The sequence below is a fragment of the Cavia porcellus genome, unplaced genomic scaffold (assembly GCF_034190915.1).
Source record: "Cavia porcellus strain 051 isolate PalLab524CR breed Dunkin Hartley unplaced genomic scaffold, mCavPor4.1 scaffold_18, whole genome shotgun sequence".
Classification (NCBI taxonomy): domain Eukaryota; kingdom Metazoa; phylum Chordata; class Mammalia; order Rodentia; family Caviidae; genus Cavia; species Cavia porcellus.
The window spans coordinates 57726218-57749023 of NW_026947501.1; the positions used below are offsets into that span (position 1 = coordinate 57726218).

Sequence of the window (22806 nt, forward strand, 5' to 3'; positions counted from 1 at the left end):
AGCATACACCCAAGATCAACACCATTGCTGTGCAGCCAGTTGGCACCCCTCTTCTCCTACATGTTACCAGCCAGCAGATGGCCCCTCTTCCCCTCCACATGCCCAGCCCTCAGCTACAGCACTCTGTGCATCATGTTGCCACTGGTCTTGGCAAGCACCTGGTTGATGCAGTCATGCAAGAAGTGCACATTTCACTTGCAGGAAGCAGCCATGCTCTTCCCAAGAGGATGCACCAGTGTGCACAGGCCTGAGTCCCCCAATGGGCATCTCTGGCTGGCCTCTCACGGGTGTCCTGGGGTGAGTGTGGCTGTGTGTTCTGTGGGAGGCAGCACCAGCAAGTCTCTCGTGGGTCCTGTGTGTGGACATCCACTGTGCCTCAAACCTCAGGTCTACATCCTGAGAACAGAGCCAGACTCAGCTCAGGAGGGCATGGCCAGCAGCCTGGCTGTGAATGCATGCTTGTCAATGCTGGCAGCAAGGGCAGAAGACACTGACGAAGGGAAGGCCAGGCCTCAATTCCGCCTAGACCAGTCCCCTGACCTGCAGTTAGGACCCCTCCTTTTAGGAGGGGCTCCCCTGCCCCTTAGGAGCCCCAATAGCTAGCCAGTATCCTAAAGGGCAGGCTGGGGCTGAGCCTAGAAGGGGAGGTGTGAGGGACAGCAGTGGTGGGGAGAATGTCAGCTTCAGTCAATCAATGTCTGAGGGCCAGGGCAGAGAAGTGGAGATGCCAGGGGTGGCCGTGCCCAGGACTGACTTCCCTTCCTGGGCTCCAGGGACCCTGAGGATGCCCATCTTGCCCAAATGCCCCACAGACCCCCAGATCCCAGCCTTTGTTGCCAGGTCTAGGGTAAGTGCTGCCCTTCCTGGTACTGCAGGGCCTGCTGGGCTGGCGACTGCCTGCAAACAACTCTGATGTGAGTGTCTCAGCACCTATTTAGGTTGCTCATTATTCTTTAAAAGCACTGACACTAAAAATAGCGGCCATGCAAGAAAATGGGAGGTACTGCTCTGGGAGCTGGAGTGCAAGTGACAGAATCAGGTTGCAGCTTCAGGGGCCTGTGGGCTACAGGTTCTGCAGGTGGCCAAACAGCCAGGGCCCCACCAGGGGCGTCCAGGGGGAGGGTTGCAGAGACTTCCATATCCTCCAGAGACACTAGCAGCCTCCCTCTGGGATCCTCCTCCTGTCCTAGGTGGTGACTAGGAGCCCACTGAAATCAGGACATCTACCCATCCTGGCCACAGTCATGACAGGAACCACACCTCACACTGCCCTCTAGTGGCCAAGGTTCCCTCTCCCAGCACAAGGTCCCATGGGAGTCCTGGGGCTCTTGGTGGTCCTCATTCTTGGGTCCCCGAGCGTTTCTGGCAGTGTTATGGATTAAAAACCGGTGATTAACTTAGCACCAGCTGAATTAAATCAGCATGGTGCTGATTGTAGATGACCCATCTGAGGAAAGCTGCCGGCACAGAGACGTAGAGAAGAGCTAGGCGTTGTGTGTTCTAAGTGTTGCTGCTTCAAGCCGTTGGTTCTCCTGGAAGAGCTCATGACTAGCTTCCCCAGTATGAATTTGGCCATTCTCATTGGAGGAGCTTGGGACCTTGTTGCAGAGAGTGGCTGTGGTTCACTTTGGAGGAGCTTTGGTTCTTAGCATCACCTTCCTGGCTCTGGAGAGGAAGATGTATGCTGATTAATCTCCAAGAAAAGCTTGTCATGCTGGCTTTCTGGCATGTACCTGTTTCATTGTCAGAGGAGCTTGGGACCTCACTGTCACTGAGGATGGCTGTGATACTTTTAGGGGAGCCCTGGTCCCTATTTTGAGCGTGACTTCTCAGCTCCAATGTAGAACACTCAGCTCTTTCACCCTGTTAGCATAGACTTGCTAGCTCCCACTGCTGACCTGCAGGCCTTCCCAGTGCAAATCTGTAAAACAGACTAGCATGAGTTCTTCTTGTGGGCTCTGGGCCTCCAGCTGGACACATGAGAAACATTGTTATGGGCTCCAGCTCTTCAGCTGGACTCATGCAGACATTGCTATGGGATCCAGGCCCTTGTCTGAATATTCTGGGTCTTCAGTGTTATGAACAGATTTCCTGAACTTTCTTGTATTTAACTCTGGGTGACTATCATAAATAATATTATAAATTCTGTGTCCTGAGTCACAATCCCTGACAACATACAGCCTCAACACACTGTTTTTGCCATTGGCTTCAAACATGCTCTGCTCTCTGCCCCACACCCAGGCAGCTGACACAGATCCCAAGAAGGGCAACAGCCTCATTTCACGTCCCTGGATACAACTCATATTTTAGAGAAAGAAGCTATGTGGGGCCTTGGACAGGGTGGCAGCAAGTGGCCAGTGGTGAGGGGACACCAGGGCCCATAGACCCAGCGTCGTCACTGCCATGAAGGTGCAGTCCTGAGAACTGCTGGTAACGGGTTTTAATCCAAGCAACAAGAGCCATCCTGAAGGCCCAGGGCAGCCTATGGGCAGCACAACACTCCTTGTCACCTCAGTGACAGGGTAGAGAGGTTACCTGCATGGTTTCCCACAAACTGTGAACAGACCAAACCCTCAGAGCCCCGCATGGGGCTTCACACCAGGACTTGAGGCCAGGGACAAGCCCGACCACTCTGGCTTAAGACGAAACTGGGGTAGCAGTTTGATGATGTCACTGTCCTGACCAGTGTATGCGCCCTTCCTCTGACCCATGCTGCAGGATCCTCCAGTGTTGCTGCCACCATCACCAAGTGACCCTGGACCTGTCTGCCTCTCTCTTCAGTCTCATGGCACCCTGGGCCCAGGAAGTTCTGGACAATGTGCCCGGGAGCAGTAACTGGGCTCTCCATGCTCCTGGCCTGCCTGCTGTAGGCGACCTCCTAGACTACATCAATGGCCTACAGTCATCCCAGAGGCCTGAGTGGGCTCAGACCTGGCCAGCAGAGCAGGTGTCCAAGCAATGAACCAAGCTCCGACTCTGCAGCCCATGATGGGGTCTTGAACTTGGGGGAAGACGGTGAGGAGGAGCTCTCAAGAAGTGGAGTGAGGCTGCGCCTTAGCCCAGGCTCCTTTCTGCTTTGTCTCCAGAACCTTCCAGTGCAGTGCTCAGATACTGCTGGCCATACTGGTGTCCACCCCAGCTGCAGGTCAGGGTCCAGATCCAATGGAGCAGTGGCAGGTGACAGGCTGAGGGGGACAGGAGACAGCCTGGCACAGCCAATGTCAGGCTGGAGACCACAGCATCATCAGAAAAAGTTTAATTATGTACAGACGATCATCAGACTGATTACAAAGTGGGATGGACACTCCAGCCCAGGAAGTAACAGCAGTGAACACAGTCAACAGCGTGCTGGAGGGTGACAGACACCAAACAAAGGATGAATCACAAACTGTGACAACTGTGGAAGAAGCATAAATCAACACCATTCCTCTGGGACAAGGAAAAAAAAATGAAACAAAATTCAGCTTTGGAATGTTTTCTGCCCTGCGCTGCAGGCGGGTGTTTGTCCAGGAACCACATGGGACAGCAGGGAGCGGAGGGTCTGGGCTGCCTGTGCTGCATCGGTGTCGCGTCCCATAGCCTGGGAGACTCTCAAGACCAACCTGGCCTTGACCTTGTAAGTGCTCACACAGCCACTGCAGGGCTTCAGAAGAGGGGCCTCGAGCCCTGGTTCTCAAACTCAGACCAGGCGTCATTGAGCTCCATGAAGATCATCTTGGCATACTGCTCATAGGGCTGCCCTGTGGCCTGCAAACAAAAACAGGGACAAGAAGCGGTAAGCGGGCTTCCCGATCCCACCTGCCTGCCTGTTCGCCCACCCCACCACGCCAGCTCACCTTGTCCGGATGCACGACCAGCACCGCACGGCGGTACTGCTTCTTCACCTGCCCTGGTGTCACCAAGTCAGCCATACTCACAGGGGTCCAGCGGTGCTCCCCATCCCACAGCACTGTATGCAACGTGGACAGCAGCGCACGGATGTTCCTCTCCTTGCCCTCGATCCAGTCCAAGAGCTGTGGGAGACCCCACACACGCTGAGCACCAGCCCACTGGCACCGTCCTCCCAGTGGCTGCCAACTGTTGGCCATGGGGGAGTTCAGTGGCAGCTCCCTGGGGATAGCCTGGCACCTCCAGACAGTTTCCATCCCTCTCACCTGTCAGGGCTCCACCTCAGCCCCTCAGTCCTGCCCTGGGTCCCCCATATCATAGCAGTGTTCTGGGCCAGCAATGTCTGTCACTCGCAGGACACAAATCCTGGCCCCTTGGCACAGTCACTCCAGCTCAGGACTCAGGGCCCAATATGACAAGGTGGTTTCTGTGGTTGGATAGAGCTTGTGCCCTTAAGAGCCACGTACCACCCTAATCTGCAAATAAGGATGCTCCTCAGACCCATGATAGGAAAGCTGACCAAGGTGTCATGTGTTGCCCCATACTGAGTGTCCCAAGTCAGAGAAGCCTAAGGTGACACTGCTGCCCACACTGGTGCTTTGCTGCAGAACTTCTACTCGAGCCTCAGGCCCAAGAGGTGCAAGTCTAACCCATCCTGTCCTGCCTGCTCTGGGCAAAGGTGCCATGTGTTGGGGTGCCAGCTCCCAGACACAAATTCATCCAGCCCTTCACCCACACACCTTCAGCTTGAGGGGGTCTGTGTCTCGGGCGAGGTCCTGCTTCCTCATCTCTGCCATGGTCTTTGGCCCCTTCTTGTCAGACCTGGAGAAGCCTTGGTTGGGCAGCAGATCTTCAAAGTCATTCTCTGAGACTTTTGGCTTTTGAGCTGGAAGAGAACAGGAGCTTTGCAGAGACACTGCCCCTTTCCCACTCTGCCCAGCCCCCTGGTGGGCAGAACAGGGCAAGTCTCTGTTCTGAGGCTTCCTCAGAAAAGGGACAGGAAGAGACCGTGGGCCCCCAAATACCATCTGCCAAACCTGACAGAGAAGTTACGCTGGGAGGACTGCGTGAGGCCAGGGTGGATGCCAACAGGCAGGATGCCACACCTCACCATAGGCACCTTGATGAGACCTGCCACCACCCAGGACAGACCCCACACACCTCCCGGATGTGACTCACTGAAGCTGGGCATGCGGACGCCCCGTTCCTCTCGGTCCCCAATCACACTGAAGTTCATGGAGTAGTTTGGCCTTGGCGGTACGCAAGTTTTGGCAGGAATCTTGGGCTGGGGGGACCATGACGTGCCCTGGACTGGTGGCCGACTTGTCTGCCAGGAGCTACCGCCTTTGGGTGAAGGGGCTGCTTTGGGAACAAAGCCTCCAAGTGGGGGTCCAGCAGCCAAGCCTGGGAGAAGACCACATGACACTCAGGCCACTGTCACACAGCGGTTATACAGATAGGGAGACTGCTGCTGGACCTGGACACATAGTCACTCAAGGTGGCCTGCTCCATTCACATGTATGAGGGGCAGACACTGAGACATTCCTGCACACCCATCCACAGCAGATGGAGGCCAGCATTCCCAATGCATAGAGTGGCCTGAGCACTTCAAACCTGCATGTGATGTTTTAACTTCTGTAAAGTAATTAGAATCCCAGAAACTGAGGGTCCCTGAGACTGCAACCGGTCTCCCAGGGTGGTACCTGCCGATGCCAGCATACATGGCCCCAAAGAAAGAGTCTGTGCCTTCTTCCATAGTGCAGATTCCGGCAGCACCATGGCTAACTGACACAAGCTGGGCCCTTGGCAGTCCACCGCATCCTGCAAGTGGAACCCACAAGGGATCTCTGAACCCTCAAAGACCCTTAGTCAGCTGTTGACAGGGAGGGGCGCTTCCTGGCATGGAAGTGCACCTCACCCATCCTGTTGCCACCAGCACAGACAGCATATGGAAGAAGCCACTGCAGACTTCTCTGGGTAACCAGCAGCGAAGTGTGGCAGTTGCAGTTTAGTTTTGCAGGAAACTGACCAAGAGTGGCTGTCATTTGCATTACCACCAGTGCATGTGAGAAGTCTGCTTCCTAGACCTCCCAGGGCTGGGTGCTGCCTCTGCAGGGTGCAGGAGGTTTCTATCTCCCATGTTTCCCATGCAGCCTCCTGGTGCACAAGGCAGTACAGAGAACATGCCCACCGTGTTCCTGACTGTGGGACGTCCCACTTTGCTTGTTCCTGGCAAGATGTCCCCTCTTGCTGTTGGCTTGCTGGGCTCTGCAAAGGTATCTCTTGTCTTTTTTGTCAATCTGTAAATTCTATCCATTCTTCTAAAAATTAAAGTTGTTTTTAGATTTTTAAAATTCTTCTTTTCCTTTTAATTCATTTGGGGCTGTCTTGCATTTTCTTTTCAAGTTTCTCAGGAGACAGCTCACATTGCTAGCAAGATACTTGGTCTGTCTCCTCCAGTGTGGCTCAGTGGTGCTCGGCTTCTTGTCACTTAGCCTGCTCTTGGGCTCTGTCTATAGGGCTCCTGCACCTGGCTCGTCAACTGCAAGGGCTGCTCCATCTCCCGTGTGCTGGGGCTATAGTTAGCCAAATCTCGAGTCCCGATATGGCTTTCTCCACACAGAGAAGGCACCACGTGGCGCACAGGCATGGGGAAGCAACTTGTGCTGCTGTCTGTGGTGCTGAGCTGGCCCATCCTCTACCCAGCTGTCAGCCTTGTAGGCTCCCTCCAGAAAAGGCACCATGTTCCTCAGAGCTCTCTGCTTTGAGACCTGTAGCACCCTTGGCACCAGAGGGAGGCAACTTCAGTCCAGCACACAGGGCGGAAGACAGACAGTAGGGGAGCCTTTCTCAGGGACACAGCCTCAGAAAACAGCACAGTTTTGTTTTTTTTTGTTGTTTGTTTTTTTAACCCAAGAATTTAAAGAACAACACTCCTGAGGCTGGGAATTTAGCTCAGCAGCATAAGCGCCTGCCTTGCAAGCAGGCAGTCGTGGGTTCGATCCCTGGTACCAATAAAAAGGAAAAAGACCAAAAAAAAAAAAAAAAAACACTCCCAGAAAAGAACAACAGCAGCAGGAGGCCAGGAGACAAGAGGGGGTCGGGCTGAGGCCAGCACACCCAAATCACACGGCTGCCCAGAACTCTTGGTCAGGGAGAGGACGAGGCCAGCAGAGCAACTGCATAGCTGGGACCTCGGGGACCAGCACAGCCACGAGAAGACCACCCAACAGCAACCACCTAGCCAGGCAGGACCCGTAGCCACAGTCTCCACTGGGGTACCACATGCTAGCCAACGGCTGGGTGTGGTAGTGCACACCTGTTATCCCAGCACTCAGGAGGCTGAGGCAGGAGGACCACCATGAGTTTGAGGCCAGCCTTGGCTATACACTAAGACTCTGACTTGGTTTTTAAAAAAAAAAAAAGTGTCCAAAGGACACTTGGCAGCCATTGCTGCCTCAGGCACTCAGGGCCTGCTCTCACCTTACCTGGGAGGCTGCAGCCAAGGTCACAGAGGGCACCGAGGTCAGCAAATGGATCCAGGCTCTGAGACTTGGTCTGGCTGGGGTGGGGACCGGCAGGGGTCAGTTGAGCTCCAGAAGGAAAGAGGGATCCTGGAGAAGGATGGAGGCTATCAGACAAAGAAAAACCCTCCAGAGACTCTTGGGTTCAGCCTGAGCAGGGGTAGGGCACAGAACCACCACTCAAATGAGCCTGTCCACAATAAATTGCTCAACACCCACATCACTCCAACAGTGAGGAACAACTTGGTAGAATCTACCTAGAGTGTTCTTCATGACATACCTTACAACAATATAAATGGGAGAACATCTTAAATCACATTGTTCCTTGATGAAATATTATGCAGTCATTAAAAATTATGACTATTCATCCAGGTGTGGCAGCACACCTGTAATCCCAGCACTCAGGAGGCCGAGACAGGAGAATCAACATGAGCCTGAGGCCAGCCTGGACTACACAGAGTTCAAGGCCAGCCTGAACTTCATAGTGAGACCCTGACTCAAAAAGACATTAAAAAAGAGAAAAAAGATAATTTCTGGGTATAATAAGGAAAAGAAAGTTCTCTAAAAGATATAACTGCATATATATTTAAGTATATAAGATAGATAACTGTATTACTGAGTTTTGTTGGATCACTGAACAAAACTGTTTGCAGTCTCACTGTTTGAAAGTCCCCTCTATATGCTTTAATTTTGTAACTTGAACAACTATTTCTAAGATGACAATATGTAATTAACTAGTGATTTCCTATTGTTTTTTTCTGAATTCTGTATAACTTGTACCCTTTTTCTGGTTTTTTTTTTTTTTTTTTTTTTCTCCTTAAATAAAATTAAAAAAAAAATTTCTGGGTATAATAGCATACTCTTGTAATCCCAGCACTCAGGAGGCTGAGACAGGAGGATCACTGTAAGTTCCAGGCCAGGTTGGGCTATGTAGTGAACTCAAGCGCAGTCTGAATTACACAGTGAGATCTTGCCCCCACAGTGATTATTCATATGTAGAATTTTCACAAATCAGTAAGAAAAATGAGAATTCCCTACGTGAGAAAGGAGCAAAAAAGTAAATTCTCCGAAGAATAACTAAAAATATATGAAATACAAGTCACCTTGGTCTGTAATGAAGTATGCTAATCCAAAGCACCAATAGCCCATGGAACTGGTGAAGCATCTTTAAAGCTATCACTAAACTGCACAAGAAAGAGGGCAGCAGCTGCTCCAGGCCAATAGTCTGATCAGCACGTCCCGAAGGGAGATGCCAGGGCTGGAGAGCAACAGGGGTGCAGGGGTTCTCATCTGAGCAGGGCTCGCAGCACCAAAACAAATTGGTCTTTTAGAATCCCACAGAGGCACAGGGACAGAATGTGAAGCTTCCAAGACATCTGCCCGCAGGACAGAAGGCTGCAGCACCCACAGTCACCAAGTACACCCCCGGGGACCAGCATGCAGGGTGGACAGCAACTCCTCTGGAAAGTGGTGCCGTCACCTGTCATGAACTGAGCTGGTACCCTACCTTCTGAGGCCAGCTCGGGCACAGCAGCCTCGGCCCAGGCATCCCATCCTCCCAGCAGGTCTTGGTGACTGGACGAGGCTGTCACCTTGCTGGGCTCTGCTGGCAGGTTCCCTGCAAGAAGTGGCCAAAGAAACATGACGAGGGTCCCTCCAAGGCCTCCTCCTTCCCAGTACTCACATTCCCTTCCTGTGTGAGAAGGCTGAGTGTGCAGGGACCATGCGGCCTGGGGGCCCACACGGATATGTGGTGGGAAGCACTCAAGCACCTAGCAGCTGCCACTTCTGCATTCTCCTGGCCAGCAGACAGAGCTGAGGCTGGGCTCAGCCCTTGCTGCCTCCTGGCACTATCTGATGGGCAATGAGGATGCAACACAGGGCCACCGAACTGACAGGGTACTTTGAGGCACCTCACAAGGCAGCCACAAGAATGACACCGGCATGCTGTCCAAGATCAGCTCAGAAACCCTTGTGCAGCCATGCAGAGCCCAGGACCTACTTTCGCATGGTTCCTGAGCCCCTGGGCTCCATGGCACAGCGGACACGTGGGTGTCCTCCATACGCCCCGCGTGCACAGCCTGGACTGTCCCCCGCTAGCCAGGAACTGTGGGCTGCACGCAGGAGCATCTGCTCAGCACTGAGCTTCCTCTGAAGGATGATGTGAGCACCCTCACCTGGACCACATCTGAAATAGGTGGGCCTCCTCTCCACCAAAGCTGCCCCAGGGAGCCAGGCCCCATCCCAGGTACAACTTTCTTCACCAGCACACCAGCCTTCATGCCTCCCAGCCTCAGCTTCCCAAACTCAGTTCTGAGCCTGACCCCTATAAATGCTTCAGGTAACGCAGGCCTGCCTTTCACAGCCACAATCCTGAGTCCAAGAAAAACCTTCAGAAGGGTCAATCAGTGTCCTAACCCTGTGAGTGCCCGACAGGCGCCCTGGAGCTAGAGAGCACCACCACATGGATGGCATGGCTCCTGAGCACAGCCTGCTGTAAATGCTCACCTAGGGGCAGGAAGGTGGCACTGGATGGCAGCGGGGCACTGCTGGTGGGCACTTCGGGGAAGGTTGCTGGAGCTGCCACAGGGTCTGCATGCAGGAACTCGCCAAAGAGGTCAGGCTGGGAACAGGGCTGGGAGTCAGCATCAGGAGCCAGAAGGAGGGGGTCAAATGGGTCAGCTGTGGAGATAGCACCAGGGTCAGTGGTTACATCAGGCACCTAGGGCTCTACAAGCACAGCCTGGGCCACTGCCCTGTGCCCAGACCCATGGCCATCTGCCCTGGGCCTTTGCTGCCCACAGGAGGGGCCTAGACACCTGTTTTCCAACACCCAGCAGCTTGAGACACCCATCCCAGAGATGCTATCTGGCCAGAGGGCAAGGCTGGCTGCCAGGATGCGAGCTGGGCCAGTGCGCAGGAGCAAGCAGGGCCTGGCACTGTACAGCCAAGGCTGGCTTCTCCAAGATGGCACATACATTTGGGGAATAGGGTGTACCTGTGGCAGGGGGTCCTCCCTGTGGGTTGCTCTGTACACTCAGAGGAGGGGCTGGACTCTCCAGGAGTGGGGCCTCGCTGCCCAGCAGGTCATTGGGCAGCCCCTGCAGAGTGGATTCAGGTGGCCCCAGGAGGCAGCTGAGCAGGGCAGTGTTGCTGGAGGGGGCCGGAGAGGTATATGCAGAGGCAGCTGGTCCTGGGGCTGCCTCCAAGTGCAGCCCCAGGAGGTCAATGCCATCTTCCTGAGGCCTGGATTCCTGTGGTGAGGCTGGGGTGGCTGTGTCGAGCATCAGGTCTTGCTGCCAGCTCCCTGCAATGGGGCCTGGTAAGTCCTCACTGGCCCCAGGCTGGCTGTCTCTGTTAGGGACTGAGGCCGCCTCTTCATCTGATGCCTCGCTTTCGTCTCTATCTGTGATCAGGACAGCCTGGCTCTCCTTAGAAGACGATCCTTCCATACCAGTCTCTGTTTCTTTCTCTCCTGTAAAAAACCAAAAAAACCCAACATGTCAGTAGAGCTATAGGCTGGTATGGCTAAATGAGGACAGGACAGGGTGATACATGGGTAGCTGTCTCGAACTGCAGCCTCAAAAGAGACTAGAGACTGCACCTAGAGACTGATACAGGTAGAAGAGGTGCATGTCTTGAGGCCTGGGCCTCATGCCCCTCCAGCAAGCTCCAGGCTTTGCTTTAACGCCTCCCTGAGCCTTGACTGTAGGGGGCTCCACTGGCCTCTCCAGGACCACGTGTGCCACTCCATGGGTGACTCTTCAGCCAGCGGGGATACAACCAGCACTCCTCAGGAGTGGCTAGTTGAACCTCCATTCCTGGCAGGGGGTGGGGAGTTGTGGCCCTGGATTGCAGAACCAGAGGGATGACTCCTAGGTGTCTGGTTGAGTGACGAGGCGGAGGAGAGCCAGGCAGAGTGGAAATCCAGTCAAGATAGCAGCAGTGAATCAGGGAATAGTGGGGGGACATGACACCCACAGGGCCGCAAGGCAGGCCGGATGCAGAGGACTTGGCCACAAATGTCTGAGGGCTTGAACCAGCACTATAGCCTTTGTGGGCAATTTTTTTTAATTTAAATTTTTAAGAACACAGAAGCAATTCTTGGTGTGTGAGACATTCAAATCCAGCTGGCATAGGGGGCCCAGGAACCCACACCCAGCTGCAGGCCATGGTGATGCCGTACCATCATGGGCATGGAGCCTCAGGCCCACGGAGGTGGAGGGGGGGACGGACACGTGGACTACACCCATGCTAGGGTGGAAGGAGGGCCGCACCCCACCATACCCTGCCAATCCAGCATGTGGAGGAAGTGTTTCACATCTGCGCTGCTGCTCTGCGGTGAGTCCGAGTCCGTAGGCTCAGCCTCTGGAGACACCACCTCGGCGTCATATTGAGCTGTGGAGCCCGGCTGCCGGGGCAGCTCTGGCTTCCCTGCCAGGAGAGGGCTGGCATTAGCTACCTGTGGCAGTGTATGATCTGGGACAAGGCCCATAGTCGGGGACAACTGGGGAGCCTGGCCACGGACACTCACAGCCATGACACAGGGTGGCAGGGTCCAGACATGATGGAGGTAAGCATGCCCCTCCTGGGACACGAAATCACCTCAGGCAAGACGGAAGAAACACAGATCAGGACTCTAGCGGTCCTGCTTGCCTGGGGTTATATTACTTTATGGAGCTGCTCTGAATTAAGGAGGCCTCTTAACTGAACAGGGGCCACCAACATGACTTACAGGTCCCCAGGCAAATCTTCTTACACATGTGACCCGCATCACCAAGTGGTACAACCGAATCCCAGGTAGTGACTGGGTCACAGTCGCCCCACCAAGACCCCTGCAGCAGTTCCAGGGCTGAAGTGCTTGCAGAGGAATTCCGCTTTGCTTCAGAGAAAGGAGTCTACTATGCCCCGAGAATAAGGACCTCCCAGGAGAGGCTGGGCTGGGGGTGTGATACCTGCAATGGGTGACATAGTGTGGGATGCAGCTGTATCGATGCCATGGCCCCTTTCCTCTAAGCTACAGTCTTGAGAGTCCCCCCACCACCTCCTATAGCTCCCATGGCTCCAGCAGGGGCCCAGCATCAGGACCAGGGCTCCAGACAGGTAAAGTGCTGCCAGCTGGAGAGAAGCCCAGAACTCCACAGGCTACTGCACACAGCAACAGGGGCCAGAACCAGGCCATCTGCAAGTGGGCATGTTATATGTGTTGTTGTACCTTTGTGACCTTACCAAACTTGGACAAGATGTCCTGCTGCTCCTCTCGGCTAGAAAACAGGATCTTGGGGTTCAGCCCTCTCATGCTGGTGTTCTCCCACGGTTGGGCCTCCTGGCATGACCTATCCCTGGGCTCCACCTCCACCTCCAGGTTTACTTGGAACAGATCCGGGTACTTCTCCTGAATGTCACACGCATCCAAGTCATACCTGTGGGTCCCACAGACAGGTCAGGACCACCTGTAAGATGCTCACTCATCCTTCAGCCCCCATGACACTGCTCTGAGCGGCCCTCCCCTGCGGGCCAATGATCCCCCAGCAAGGGCTGGCACACCCAAGTTACATCCTGGCTCCGTCAACATTGAGGAAGGTTGGGCTATGCCCATGACCCCCAAACCCACAAGGGGCCAGTGTTCAGAAGTGACTAGAGGAGAAGATAGCTGCCACAAAGCACAGCAATGCCTATGCCAGGTGGAGGTCATGAGGGGAGGCAACCCAGAACAGTTCAGTCCTTGTCCCCTCAACTGTACATGCATCATGGATGCTCAGCTAGTGGTAAGTATACTTTCCATAAACACAGCAATATCCCCTGAGGAGTCCCTAACCATTACCAGACAGCCATGAACCAAGACCTCTGGGATCTTGTGCAAGACAGCAGTGGGGCCAGGGAGGCGGGCCACCTCTGTGCCCAGCTGGCCCAAGCTGTGAGAAGTGGGTGCACAGGCAGGGGCACTGCAGGGCCTCCAACCTGCGCCACCAGTTGCAAACAGGCCTTGCAGGTGGTGACACTGGCCATTTCACTGCACCATCCTAATAGGGTGGCTCTGCAGCACTCTAAGCCATGGCCTGCATCATCTGCTGCCTGAAAAAATCACATTATACTTAAATTTTATATTTAAAAAAACCTCAACACTAAAAACACAATAAAGTGATGACCCTTTCCAGCCCAGATGCGGAGGGCACCTATGGACAGCTCCCTGGTCACCAGCACTGGGACAGCGGTGATAGTGCATTAGAGGGCAAAGTGCTGGCTGACCCCACCTCTCCCTCAGACATGAGCAGGTGTGATGGTGACACGCATCACCCTTGGCTTCTCCTTGTGGATCAGACACGACTCCAGTGTACAGAAGACTGGACCCTTTGTGACACGTCTTCTCACTGGGCCTCTGGCCAGGGACCCTTGGTTCTTCCAGCCCAAGTCACAGATAGTGGGCACAGCTAGCGCAGAGACATGGCTGAGGTGATGGAGGCCAGGTGGGATTGGCAGGTGGGCTACTCAGGGATGACAGGTGGCAGCTCCTAGCACCACCCCCACCCAGCCTGCAGTCTGGCTGGCTCTGGAGACTGGCCCTGAGCCTGCAGAGCAGTGAGGGAACAATGGGAGTCTGTGAGCAGGAGGGCGGCCCCTGGGGCCTGCACCTTAGGATTCAGCTTACAGCTCTGGAGGTCGGGTACCAACTCAGTCAGGCTCCACAAGGGCATGGAGGGGCTTCTGAAATGCCTGTCTGGGATGACAAAGATGCTCTCTGGAGTCCTGACTCTGACCTGGACATTGAAACCTCTGATTCTCAATGGTCTCAGGTCTCTTGGCCTGCTATGAGCCAGTCTCCAAGGACTGGCACAGGTACAAGGCAGTATCTGGTCATCCATGTTCCACCTTCCTCTCTCCAGCCTCTGTACCTGCATCCACCTATGGTGATGTAGTGAAGCCTGTCTCAGTGAACATGTGACCACCTGCAGGATGAGTATGCCCGACACAGTACAGTGTGGCCCCAATGTGACCCCAGCACTCAGGTGCTGGCAACTTAACCTCAACACAACAGTCAATGCTGCAGGTGATAAGCTGTGCTGTCACATGGAAACGGGTGCAGGGTTGGCTCTGGCACTCCCAGCTTCCTCCATTGGTGGCCACAGCCAAGCAGCCCTCACCAGATGCTGGTGCTGGGTCCTGGGGCTTCCCAGCCTTCACAGCCATGACGAATGGTTTCCTCTTCCTCCAATGCCCAGGCCCAGTGGCACACATGGGCTGCCCACAGGAGCCAGGCCTCTGGCTCTTCACCCCGAGAACAGGGCAGAAAAGCCCAGCCTTCCCTACTCCCCACCCCACCCCACATGCACAGCACAGCGTGGCCATCCTACTGCCAAGGGACCCTTGAGTTTTCCAGGCCCAGCTACTGACAGCAAGTAGCTGATGGTCCTCCTGTTTCTGGGCACCCAGGGCCCTAGGATACACACACAGGGGTACAAGGGCCTGAGCTGTGGCCACCCCATACTTCACCTATATATTCTATTGTTTTGCCTGCTGTCTGGGCCAAAGGCAGAATGTGTGATGGCTTCTGAACTTACTGGTGACTGACGCGGCAAGCCTTTCCAGATGCACAAGCCTCTTGCATGTCCACACCTTGCCTGTGTGCAACAGGCTGCTTTCCTTATTCTATAATTCTTCAAGTGTTCTGCACATGTCTTCTGTCTGGCAGGCACACATCTCCCAGGACTGCTGTCTAGCAACCTATTAAGTTGCTTATTGATGAAAAACTGACCGGACTTAACATAAACTACCAACCTTTCCTTTCACAGTTTTCCATTAAGAGGCTTCTGAAGGTGGTAAAGACAGCCTGCATTTTCTCCTGGGAACCATGCCATAGAGCCTTGGTGAACTCGGGTGTGTGACCAGTCTCAAAATAGCTTTTGTGCATGCTATGAGAAAGATTTCTCCCAAATAGGCAATCAGGTAGGCTTCCTGAGGAACTGTGTGCCTCCATGTAGTCTGGAAGGTGCTTTGTGTCTACACTCCTTTGCCCTGGCCCCAGGTAGATACCCATGAGCCCAATGCCTGTACTGCATTTGAAAGCAGGAATGTGGGGTCAAGCGAATGACAGCATAGGGTGGCTCCTGCCTCTGCCATGCAAAGATGCGTGAGGAGCCCTAGTTGAGAACAGTGGCACTCAGCAGATAGATCCTGCCTTGCCATTTGGTGAGAAGTGGGTTTCTGCTGCTCAGAAGGCCCAGGCTGCGAGTGTTGGCTTTTTCCAAACAGACACCTGCATGTCAAATTTGAGAGCAGGGTTACTCGCTCTGTTTCAGAGGTTTCGGTCCATGGCCAATGGGTCTTGTTGCTCTGGGCTTGTGGCAGAATAATACATTGTGGTAGGTGCTTGTGGTATAGGAAGAACGCTCACTGCACAGCCAGGAAGCAAGGGTGCCAGGGAGGGAGGAAGAGGCTAGGTCCAACAATCCCTTGGTGGACACCATGACCTCTGTCAAGGCTTCATTTTTAATTCTGCACACCCTCTCCCAAGAGCATCCTTGTAGTAGGCCCCGTGGAGTTCGCCACATTCCAGCAAGGTTGTCCTCTGGGTTGCTGCTCTTGGTTCCAGCTTTTGCTGTTGGGATCTAAACCCTATAAAACCTGTGGTTTAGCAGAGGCACACTGCCAACATTGGTAATGCTGCAGCCCACACCCCTCATGAACTTATTTACTGGCCAAGCTGGGCCTGTCCAAGCCATTCTTCAGCCTGGTGGTGCCATCAGTTTGAAGGCAGTAATTTCTCTGAGAAATGTACAGAACAGCCATGTTTGGGACCAAGACTTAACACTTATTGTCCAAACATTAGCACAAGCAGTCTCAAAGGGAAGGTGACATTGGTCCTTGCCCACAGGTCCAGGGGCCACAGCTGCAGTTGCTTTTCTTCCTGATGGTCAATCCTCTAGCTTCACAGTCCAGGACTGCCTTGACCACACAAGGCCCTCTGTGAACAGCCTGTCCAGGCCCGTGCTCATGCCCCTGCAGCCTTGACCTGGGACTATATCCCTATGAGGCTGTGTTGCCATTCACCAGTGTCCTGGCTATAGCACCACCTCCTGCCGGGCACTATGGAGCTTGCTGGGGCTGAAAAACTCAGGTGAGTGGCTGGAAAGTCCTAAATCCACAATGTTGTCCTGCTGTTCACATTGTGGTCATCAGCACCTAATTCCACCACAAGCCTTCTTAACACTTCAGGCCTGCTTCCAGAGTACCCCACCACCTTGGGCAGTGACTCTGCTACTAGTGCTGCCACTGTTTCCCTTTGCTGGTTGGAACACAAATCTGAATACAGCTCTGGCTGAACACAGCTTCACTGGATGTAGAAGGCAGGTGGCTTTCCTCCAGCACTGGCAGTATGCTGCTCTGTGCCAAATCAGTCATCAGCCTTGTCAGTCTATAGATGATGACTCCATGGAGTCTGTGACTGTAAAGGTCTCAGGTGGGGTTTTTTTTTTACTACCCAGGCCTGCAGTGTTTGTAGTGCTTCTGAGGACAGCCCAATGCATCAGTACAGAAGACTGCTACCGACAGCAATGGTTTGGGAACCACTGCAGTCCATTCTCCCATGTCAGGCAGCTATTCACGTGTGTTCTCTCTCCCTCCCACCCTCAGACCTTAGACACAGCACACCAGACCAGTCCAAGTGTCTTGCTCTCCACAGCCTCTTCTGTTCTGCAAGCTAAAGACATTTTCCTACAAACTCATTACCTAATCTGTGGCTAAACCCCCCTCCTGAATTCATTTTGGCTGTGAAATTTTTGTTTTAAAACTCACATCTGCCTCTCTGTACGTTCCAGGTCTGGTGAGGTTCTCTATCTTGCCCACTTTTCTAGAATATACTGTCTTGGTCAGTTTTCTGTTGCTATAACAGAACACAAAAGACTTCAGTAATTTACAAATAAAGGTTTCCCCTGCTTATAGTTGTGAGGCTCAGAGGGTTAACATCAGTGGCCACCTGGTGAAGAGCTCTTGGCTGCTGGGGACCTGCAAAGTCCTGAGTTAAGGGCCTTGGGTCCTTAAGTCCACAGTGTTAAGGACAGGACAGCATCGGTGTTTCTGTTCTTCCTTCTCTGACAAGGCCACAGTCCTAGTGGATAAAGGACCTGGCCCACAGCTGAACTGAACCTTAATCATCTCCGCAGGACAGTCCCTGCCCCTTTGTATCTCAGCACAGGGAGCAGGCCAAAGCATCAGGGCAGATTTCAGGCCACAGCCATTCTGCTCCCAGCCCCATTCACTAACCCCACTATCCAAATCCTGCAGCGCTTTCACATATTCTTTCCTCCTGATCTTCAGTCATTTAGTCTTTAAAGAGATTTTTAAAAGCATGCCTCTACTACGGTGGGAAGAATCAGACAGCCTAGGTTTAGGAAAATAAAATAAATAAGGTACCAATACAAGAGCAAGAACAGACACCTAGTGAGAGGAGCTGGCGCAGTCCCGCTCCCTACAGGTGTGGTCCAGCCCAGTGAATCTGAGAAGAACCACCAGCCAGACCCAAATGCCCAAGCCTAGACATGTTTCTGCTGCCCACAGCTACACTGTGCCATGCTGTCCCACAGAGCAGAGCCGACTCCTGCGTCACAACACAGCGACTGCTGAGTGCCGTGTCACCCAAGGCCTTCTCCTCGTGGCAGCTTCACATCTGTCTCTGAAGTCCAAGGGCCAGCATCTTCCTTCCAACCTCAGTGCCCAGTAGAGCAGTCACACATGGTGCTCAGAAAGCACATCAAGTGCTCTCATGCCAGCTTAAACCACATCTGGCTTTGAGCAGGTAAAGTCTTGAAAGAAATACATGGATCAGGCCACAGGTACAGGTCCAAAGTCAAAGCTACTGGGGCCCCAGGAGCCCTGATGCCTAGGATAGGTGGGTCCCAGGCCCAGTGTGACCAGCACCCACCTGCTGGTTGCCACATCCACAGCCTCCCACAGACTGACCCATCCTGCACGTACTTGGCGAACTTTACAGTGGTTGCGTTCCGAGGCACGAAACCAGTATGGAATTGAATCTGGAACATCTTCATGGACGCCATCTGCAAGAGAGCAAGCCTGGCTGAAGAAGGGACTGGGGCTGAGGTTCAGGTCACATAGAGGACCTGCTCAAAAGCAGAGCCCCCAAGCCTGGATCATGTTACCCCTTCTTTGCAACGTGTAAGGCCCTAGGACACAGAGATGCCAGGTGCTGGCCGTGAGGGAGCAGCAGTGTTTTGGCATGGGGCAGGGGGGCCCAAGGCCCATGCCCAGCAGCCCCTTGTGGTACCACACCAGGGAACTTCTGGGTACAGTCCCATCCGCAGGTGCCGCATGGAGTGCTAGGGACCGGCCCACGGGACAGCTGCAGCTCCTCCACAGCCTAGCTGAGGCCTGAGAGCTCAGGGAGCTGGCAGCATACTCGGCTGAGGTAGCCTTACCTTGGCCTGCAGCCGCCCACCAAGAGTAGACCTGGCATGGTAAATGACAATGAGCACATCGCCTTGAACCGTTATGCCCAAGGGGATGACTGCCTTGCCGTCCTCGATCTTAAACTCCCTAGAACAGAATAAGAAACAGCTCACAAACCACAGCAAGGACTCCCAGTTTCTCTCATAATTGGTGGTATGCGCACAACAAAGGACCCCACCCCACCCAAGGCCCCACTTCTTCGAACTCAGGAGGTAACATGGCTTCCTGTTCCTACAGGGCTCAGAGGTATGCTGGGGGCACAGGAGGGACACCTACATCTGCACTCACTTCATCCTGTCGTACTCCTGGGAGGTGGTAGTCACGCGCTCATCCCTCACGTAGACTTCACAGAAGGGCCTGCAGCCATTCCTCTGCTTGCTGAATAGCGGCACGGGGGTCATGATCACAGCCTTTACCAGCATCGGCTTGCTGTGCGGCGTGATGGGCTCCTCTGCTACCATGTCACACACGTACTCGATGTACCTGGGGCAGACATGCCCAGCGTGTCCCCAAGGGCACGACACACTGGATCTTCAACATACTCAATGCCACACATTTCCCATGAAGCAATGTTTTAGTGGCTTCTCAAACTTAACACTGTAATTTTCATTTAGTCCAAAATATTGTTTTAAATTACCCTTGAGACTTCCTCTTTGACTCACAAGTCATTGAGAAGGTGTTTAATTCTAAAATATTTAGGCATTCTTCTAGATGTTTGTCTGTTACTAAGCTCTAGTTTTACTCTCTGTGGCCTGAGAACACATTTCTATGTATGATTCCCACCCTATAAGTTTGTTGAGCTTTGAGTAATGGTTCAAAATTCTTTCTTATTGCATACTTGAAAGAAATGTGTCAGTTTCTCTTGTCACAATTTCCCCACGATGTCAGGTGGGGCGCTGACCTCTGATTCCTATCTACTTCCTCCACGGATCTCAAGAGAAATGATGAAGTCTATACTATCACACTACCATATGTTTTCTATCTCTTTGGTGACCCAGCTTCTCTTACTTTCCCATGGGGAGATTCTAGGGGAATCCTATGCTTATTTCCCATTGTGGGGGTTCCTTCTGTAGGCGTCCTTCAGAAGCAGCCATGGGGGAAGAATATCACCTCCCGCAGGCTCCCGTGAGACTGGATACTGTGGCGGCCCAGCAGGCATCTGCACAAAGTCAGGATGTCACATTCTTCTGCCAGAAGTGAAGGAACACTACTTATGTTGAATGGGCTGGACACAGAATCCAGTGACTGGCCCTGCATAGTCTGCCTGCCACTGCTGCCAGCTCCACACTGTCCTAATCTCCTCTTGCAGACATCACACTAGCAGCCCCACCTTCCCTGGACTGATGACTGCCCTTTCTCGCTTCCTTTGCCACATCAGCATTGTCCACTTGTCCTCATTCTCAGTTTCCTTTCCTTCTTATCTTTTACCTTCTCTTGGGTATGTCTATGGTTTCATTTTTTTCTTGGCTGACATAATATTTATGGCAGTTAACATGTATACCAGCTGTCGAGGGCTTCAGACAAGTTACAGTCCAAACCTTTGCCCTACACAGGCTCCTCCAATGCATGGTTGCATTTGGTGGCAATGGTCTGCAACAAGACAAGTTCAGTGGGTTTCCTCATCTGTCTAGGTTCAATCCCACTCAGTGTCCTGCACTTCCTGGGTGTTGGGAGTCAGCTGTGAACTCAGGAACCTCCCATGCTTCTCCTCCAGTTTCCTCCAGTGTTTCTACCCCATTCTCTGGGGACTGCACACATTCATATCCTGCCACCTGCAAGGGCCTGCCAGAGCTGTGATCTCTGGTCCTTCGCTGACTCTGCTGTCTTTGTGTGCAGCTGGTTCTACAGCTGGGCAGGGCCCATTTATAGCGTTCCAGGGCTTCTCTCTCCACTCCCGTGCATGTCTTCCTCTCTGACATCACTGTTGGACCTTGAGCCTTGCGCCGTCTGTACTAGGGCCATGGGCACAACCAGTTACTCTACGTTTCTCTAAAAGCTCCAAAACAGTGCTTAGTACCCCTTTGCTCCCAAGGGGCAAAGGACCAGGTGGGGCCTGTGTGTTCCTCGACCTCTCCTGGTCTTCTGTGAACACTGAACTGCCTGCGAGGAGTGTACACTCCTATGCTGCAGCCCCCAAGCTCCACCTCATCCCTATGACCAGCCATGTATGCACCAACAATGAGTGCCTGACACTGGGGCCTGGAGTGGCTCAAGCTGTTCCAAGGGATTTGGAAGCATGATAAGGTCCAGCTGGTTGTCACATTTCTGCCCCCCAGGGGAAGGAGTCCCTCATAGTACTACATCACCTTCTGCTCCTGTGCTGCCTACTCTCAGGACCCTCTGATGACTACACCAAGACCCAGTCCTGTGGAAGGAGGAGGCTATTCCAGGTCCCTAAGTCCTCACCAGATAAAGCTCATCAAGGGAGCATTTATGCCATGCATTGGCTTCTCCAATCTGACAGACAAAGGTCCCTGTCACTGTAGAGCACAGGTGTAGAGGTGGGTAGGTGAAGCTGGAGAACGCAGCAGACTTGGAACAGGCTAGAGAGGATCGAGCTAGGCATCCTTCATAGGGTGGGGAGGGAGCCCCTCTCAGCAAGGAGGGAAAAGGGCTTGTGTGCATGGCATCTGATGGCAGAGCTGGCCTTGTGAGCAGGGCCATACCAGGCTCCACACCTGCAGGAAGAGCTGCTGCCCGGGACATGGACAGGTATATTGGCTGCAGTATGTCTGTACAGTTTGCTATGTGCCACTGTGCTGGCACCCAGAGTGGTACTGACTCAGCCCTAAGAAAGGGTTAGTGAATGAATGCAGCAAGAGCAGTGTCACCTCAGTGCCCACAGAGCCAGAGGTGTCACTGTCCTCAGCCAGGATCCCTGGTACCTTTTGTGGGACGGCCAAATGCCTGGTGGACAGCGCTTCATGCTGAACATGTACACAGCGGCCTCAGCAGTGCTGAAGAGGCGACAAAAGCACAGGAAGGCACAGACAACCACGGCAGATGCTGCTCTCCCATCCTAGGACAAAGGGACATAGGGCTCCTTCCTACCTGGCCACACATGCATGGGACAGGAGTGAGGTTCCTGTATATTTCCCACAACTGTGGCCATAGGGAAGATACACTGCAGTTTAGGGTACGTTCAGAACTCTTACCCCTGCCATAAGATTCACGGCCAGCAGAGAACAAGGGCTCTTTACTGCAACATGGGGCCAGGCAGTGTCACTGTCTACCCAGTACTCAGTGCTGGCCCCACAGGTGCCCATATCTGAATGACTTCCACCAACACCACCCACAGCAGCACCTAAGCTGCCTACAAGAGGCTTACAGACCCCGTCCTCAGACCCTGTCCGATGGAAAACCAGAGTTAGGGGTTCATCTGCCTGGCTATGGGGGAGCCAAGTTGAAGTCCCTATGCAACAAAGTAGCCTTTAAGTCAGCCAATGGGTCACAGCCAAAGCACAGTGGGGACAGCAACTCCCCAGTGGTCCATCCACCAGGCCAGAACCTGCTATGGCAATGGTTGCCTCTGCCTGACCCCACTTGGCAACACCCCCACCCAGGCCCAGTGACCACAGGGCCACTGTGCACTCACCATACAGTGTACGACGCAGATGTTCCTGTGGTCCTGCCGCAGCCAGGCATGCATATTCCTGCAGATGGTGTACAGGCTATGGAGGTTTGGGGTCCGCCTGGCAGCCCAGCCACACTCGGTAACCTATGGAGAGGTCCCACTGGCTCAGCTGCCAGTCATGCCATGAGCTCAGCTGGCAACACATAACCAGTGCTCCTCAGCTGCCTGCCTGGCCCAACAGCACCCCCTGGGACTTCCAGGATATGGTAGCTTTGTCCTGGGCACCCTCCTTGACTACAGTTCGCATGCAGGTATCTGCCTATGCTGCTGGCCCTCTGTGACATGTGACATAACTCACTG

At 53.6% G+C, this 22806-nt stretch overlaps 1 protein-coding gene across 12 annotated transcripts in view; it reads right to left on the reverse strand.

The window, feature by feature from the left end:
- Positions 1-3241: 3241 nt before the first annotated feature.
- Positions 3242-22806, reverse strand: part of Gak (cyclin G associated kinase) — a 43911-nt gene continuing 24346 nt past the window's right edge. For 6 of the 12 annotated variants that reach the window (XM_063230048.1, XM_063230046.1, XM_063230052.1 and 3 more), the window contains 15 exons: positions 22468-22590; positions 21758-21891; positions 19161-19355; positions 18842-18959; positions 18384-18463; positions 12642-12835; positions 11700-11846; positions 10411-10887; positions 9921-10094; positions 8920-9030; positions 7377-7502; positions 5050-5292; positions 4629-4774; positions 3837-4013; positions 3242-3747 (listed from right to left, as the gene is read on the reverse strand). In XM_063230048.1, the coding sequence (XP_063086118.1) occupies positions 3646-3747; positions 3837-4013; positions 4629-4774; positions 5050-5292; positions 7377-7502; positions 8920-9030; positions 9921-10094; positions 10411-10887; positions 11700-11846; positions 12642-12835; positions 18384-18463; positions 18842-18959; positions 19161-19355; positions 21758-21891; positions 22468-22590 (2547 nt within the window). In that variant the 3' untranslated portion in view covers positions 3242-3645. The remainder of the gene's footprint in view (positions 3748-3836; positions 4014-4628; positions 4775-5049; positions 5293-7376; positions 7503-8919; positions 9031-9920; positions 10095-10410; positions 10888-11699; positions 11847-12641; positions 12836-18383; positions 18464-18841; positions 18960-19160; positions 19356-21757; positions 21892-22467; positions 22591-22806) is intronic. The other 6 variants (XM_003465049.5, XM_063230047.1, XM_013147353.3 and 3 more) reach the window with 4 other exon arrangements.